At 44.2% G+C, this 5,000-nt stretch overlaps 2 protein-coding genes across 2 annotated transcripts in view; both read right to left on the bottom strand.

The window, feature by feature from the left end:
• The window catches only part of LOC138046150 (uncharacterized), a 1,590-nt gene extending 781 nt beyond the window's left edge, over positions 1-809 (bottom strand). The window contains exon 1 of the mRNA XM_068892828.1: positions 1-809. This exon is cut by the window's left edge and continues 781 nt beyond it. Coding sequence (XP_068748929.1) covers positions 1-809 — 809 coding nt within the window.
• Positions 810-1,662: 853 nt separating this feature from the next.
• The window catches only part of LOC138046149 (uncharacterized), a 4,293-nt gene continuing 955 nt past the window's right edge, over positions 1,663-5,000 (bottom strand). The window contains exon 1 of the mRNA XM_068892827.1: positions 1,663-5,000. This exon is cut by the window's right edge and continues 955 nt beyond it. Coding sequence (XP_068748928.1) covers positions 1,663-5,000 — 3,338 coding nt within the window.

Below are 5,000 nucleotides of genomic sequence, written 5' to 3'. Positions count from 1 at the left end.
TCGGATGATATGTCTGACAGCCTTTGGTTTATGCTTTCTGGGATACGTTTCAGTATTTCGGGCGGGTGGTTACTCTTTGCGTGGACGTATGAGGGTGTGTTACCAGGTTTCATGTACGGTTGGTGTTTGCCATTGTTGAGGTTCAGTGTCACGTCCAGATAATTGATTACTTTCTTGTTCGCTTCGATGGTTATTTTCAATCCTTTCTCACTGAACACGGCGCATATTTTCTTCTTTGCTGTTTCGACCATTTGTGGAGTATCATGAGAGACAGCTAGACCATCATCTCTATACAGTCCAATATCGTTGCCGCAGATGGGTTTCAAATGTGTTAGCATGTAGACAACTACAAGCTCACATGTCTCGGCGCCATCGTACGAGCCCATGGTCACATCAAATAAGCCACTTTTCTTTACCCAAGGGGATTCTCCGCTGTAAAGCAGGTTTTGTTTTGCATGCGTAATTATGTTTATTTCCTCTGGTGGAATGTTCGTGTAGTTCGCGGCGAACTCAATCGCTTCGGCTAGGAGCTTTTCGGTGAATGATGGATAAAAGTCCACGATATCGAAGCATATGAATTGTGCTGTTTGCTTCTCCTTAATTCCGTTGAACCACTCCAGTACTGATTGCGTGTTTCTCCAAAGGTTGACCTTTGTCGCAGTAGCTACGTTTTTCACGATCTTTTGAAGAATTTGTTTACTAATGCGTCCGATTTCTGATTTCGTTGGGCTGATTAATCGGCATTTCGGGGAGTTGGTGAAGTTTGGCTTATGGTCTTTTAAGGTTATGAAAGCGTCGCGCTTGGCCATTATGTCGATTCTATCTGAGAGGTCTAGCCTTTCAGAAATTTCCTTTGCTTCTTTATTGATCTTATCCTCTTGTGTTTTCTGTGCTTTCTTGTACGACTTTTGGATGTTTTTGTTCAGGAGCGAACCAGGAGCGTAACAAAAACATGCAATCTGTGTAACTTAGAAAAGTTCTTTATTATCTGTCACAGCGACCTTGCATCCCTGAACAAAAGATCAGAATTGATTAGCACATGCAGGCACGCAAGAAAATTTCTTATAAAGAACGGTGATTCGCGCTTACGTAGCGAAGCGTTACTTAAATTTGAAGGCTACAGTCGAAGTATAGATAACCCGGCGTTTTATTTCTGTACTCTTTGTCAGCGGGAAATGTCATCGGCAACAGTCAAACTGCAAAGCAAATAAAAGATTTGCGTTTTAAATATGAAATTACACTTTAAAGACTGAAATATTCGCAGCGAAATTCTACTTACAATTCTGTTGGGCAATCCATACTTCATAACACGGCTCTTTACATTGTGGGTGTGTCGATCGGTTGATTGCATGCAAAAGCGAATATTTAAATACGTTACGTTTTTTTATATAAATAGACTAACTCGTCGCCAGGTCCTTTGCGACTTTATTTTGGCGCCCAAACGGAAGTTCTACTGCACTAGCGCAAATCACTCCGCCCGAGTGCGGAAATTAAGAGCTTAGCTCTAATTGAGCAACCATTTTAAGACTGAAATAATCATGCGAGTGTTCATTGTTCTTGAATTGATTTAAACTAGAGTAGTCCTGCATTGAGCTCTTCCTTTGTCGCAATCAAACACAGTTTGTGAATTGGTCTGTCGTACTCCCCATCTCTTGTCTTGATTCACACTTTTCGAACAAGGCCGTCGTTTCCAGGATAGGTGCCTACAATACGCGCCATTTTCCATTCACATCTTTTGTGTTTGGGATCCAGCTCCAATACAAGATCACCGGTCTGGATGTTATCTCGCACGCGAAACCACTTGTTTCTTGGTAACAAGTTTGGAGCGAAATACTTCATCCAACTCCTCCAGAAATCAGCAACTCTGTTTTGGGTACTCCTGAGTAACTGTCGCGGATTGATTCTTTCTTCTGGTTCTGGTTGTGGCGGTGGATTGTATTGGCCTAGCAGTAGGTCGTTTGGAGTGATCGGTGGGGCCTCCCAGATATCGTCGGAACTGGGGTACAGCGGTCTTCCATTGACCATGTAGGTGATTTCTGACAGAAATGTTCTCCATTGTTCCTCGGAGTAGGCTTGAATCTTGCAAGTGGCGTTAAGTGCTTGTCTGACTGACTTAATTAGGGTCTCAACAATTCCGTTTTGGTTACTCGCATGTGGTGTATTCCATTCCCATCTGAACTCGCAGCCAAATTTATCAGAGAGGACACTCTTTATCCCAGGAATATCCCAGTTCTGTGTGGTTTCCTTCAGGTAACCTTGGGCACCCACGAAGTTTGTTCCACGGTCTGACCAGCAAACATTAGGGTATCCGCGTAAGCAGGCAAATCGTCGAAAGACCATTAAGAATGCGTCTGAGGTTTTATCGGTGACCAGCTCTAGGTGGATCGCACGTGAAGTCATGCAAGTGAAGATGATCACTTGTGCCTCTTTCAGGGTTTTGCGACCGAGTTTAATCTGTACTGGTCCGAACATGTCCATAGCAGTGTTCGAGAATGCAGGGAAGCCAGCTGCTACTCTTAGGTTTGGGATCTGTCCCAAGTGCTGGTTGAGGGACCTTTTCCGTAGTTTTCTGCATGTGACACATTTTGAGGTGACGGTCTTAGCCATTCTGCGGAGTCCAATAATCCAAAATCTTTTTCTGGCCTCGTGAATTAAACTCTTATAGCCACAATGCCCACGTCGTTCGTGGAGGTCACGCAGAAGCAAGATCACAAAAGGGTGGTCTTGTGGTAACATAATAGGCTTTCTCAACTCTTCCGGGAGACATCTGACATCTTCAAGTCGACCATGCGCACGAAGAAGGCCATCTTCACCCTTCTTTGCCACTAGTTTCTTATCCAAACTGTCTTGGTCGACGTGAAATTGACTCCACTTCAGAAGCTGAGTCTCGGCAGACTTCAGTTCCTGAACTGAAATGGGCCCTGACTTCGGGTTCATTTTCCGAGTGTTGTGAATAAAGCGACGAATGTAGGCAAGAGTTCTCCTTATCTTGGAGTACCTAGAACACGTTTTCAGCAAATGTAAAAGGATAGGATTTTCTTCAGATTCATGCTGATCTAGTTCAGGACATACTTCTGCGGCCGCAGTGCGATGTTTGCCGGCTTTCTTCTCTTTCTGAAACGTTTTCTTCTTTTTTAAAGCTTCAAGTTCGTCCACATTAGTGTTAACTTGGGTGTGATCTTGAAAGTTGGGCCACTTTTCTTCTGGCAACTCTAGGAAGGATGGTCCCTCTGCCCACTTCATTAGATGATTAAGATGGATTCCTCTTGTCAGAGCATCTGCAGGGTTGCTGTTAGACTTGATGTAATGAAATTGGTCTGCCCCAATAGTCTCTTGAATTTCAGCCACTCTGGCAGATACAAAGGGCCTGAATTCCCGTGGTGGGGTTCTGATCCAGGACAAAACAGTTGATGAATCGATCCAGAAGAGTCGTTTCCAGTCCTGCGCTTTTGTGAATTCCAATGCTTTTACACATGTGATGTACATGCGTGCGAGTGATAAACAGCCCAACAGTTCTAATCTCGGGATGCTTTTCTTCTTCAGTGGTGCTACGAAAGCCTTTATCATGACTGGAACACAACGATAGTTTCCGCCAGCAAGTTTCCACCGTAGGAAGATGACTGCACCATAAGCCTGCTCACCACCATCGGAGAATCCGTGAATTTGAGGCACGCCCACTGCATTGCTTGGTTTTAGCTTGCGGTCAAAGTGAAATGACAGGAGATCATTTATGGACTGGACATTTTCTAACCATGTTTGCTGAATACTCTCGGGTAGGATGTCGTCCCAGCTGTAACCCGAACTCCATAATCCTTGCAAGTCAATTCTGAACTTGATAGTAACGGGTGACACAATTCCGATAGGATCCCAGAGTTGAGCGAGAAACTTCAGACAGCTTCTTTTGGAGAAGCCCTCCAGTAAGCCAACCACGTTTTCTTTCTTGAAGGTAAACTTGTCTTCTTTTTTATCCCATTTGTGGCCAAGCAGATCTGTGAATCTCTCACCATCAGACTGGTCAATTTCTGAGCGGTTGGAATGCCACGCCTTAATTTGAAACTGGCCTTTTCCAAGGACGGTGTCAATTTCTTTGATTATTCTCTTGGCTTTTGTCGAGTTGCTTTTGGATCCCGCGATATCGTCCACGTACGCGTGATCTTGAAGTTCTTGGGCTGCGTCTGGAAATTCGACTTGTGAGACTTTAGCTAAGTAATTGATGGCGTTCGAGGCAATGTCTGGTGCTGGCTTGTCGCCAAAATTTAATCTGAGCCACTGGAAGACTGAGGGCGTTTCAGTTTTGTCGCTTCTCCACAAGAATCTGTGAAAGACTTGGTCATCAGGTTGCATTAGTACTTGATTAAACATTTTCCGGATATCACCCGAGTAAGCCACTTCGTTCCATCGCCAGGCCATAAGCACATTGGGAAGACTGTTAGTGTAATTAGGTCCTTTCTCGAGGTGATCGTTCAGGGAAAGACCGTCGTGACCTTTTGAAGACGCATCGAAAACAAGGCGAACCTTAGTAGTTCTCTCTGGTGTGAAAACTGCTTGCAAGGGCAGATACCATTCGGGTTGACTGTGATCAACTTCTTCTGTAGGAATTTTAATTACGAATTCTTGTTCCAACAGCTTTTGTACCTCGTCATTTACGATTGCGAAGCATTCTTTTCTTTGGAACGACTTCTCGGCAGACTGCATTCTTTTGAAGGCAATGTCATAATTGCTGCGTTTGGGGGGTCCATTCTCATTCCAAGGCATTCTTACTTGGATTCTTCCATCTACCAATGTAGTTGAATCAGACAGGGATTTGACGAACTTGTTTTCTCGTAGCACGTTCTCACTACAAGTACACAGTTCCGTTGGTTTAACTCCCAGCGTGTCCTGATAAAGTAGTTTCTTAATGTCGTCTTCAAAGCTCAATGTTCCGACTTCAACGGACTGTATCCTGGAACTGTTAACTTGTCCTAAAACGTACCAACCAAAGCAGTTACGTTTGGCAATCG

Source organism: Montipora capricornis, chromosome 4, assembly GCF_036669925.1.
Source record: "Montipora capricornis isolate CH-2021 chromosome 4, ASM3666992v2, whole genome shotgun sequence".
In the NCBI taxonomy this organism is placed as follows: domain Eukaryota; kingdom Metazoa; phylum Cnidaria; class Anthozoa; order Scleractinia; family Acroporidae; genus Montipora; species Montipora capricornis.
Note: the sequence above shows the minus strand (reverse complement) of the source record. Positions and strands in the feature narration are given on the sequence as shown.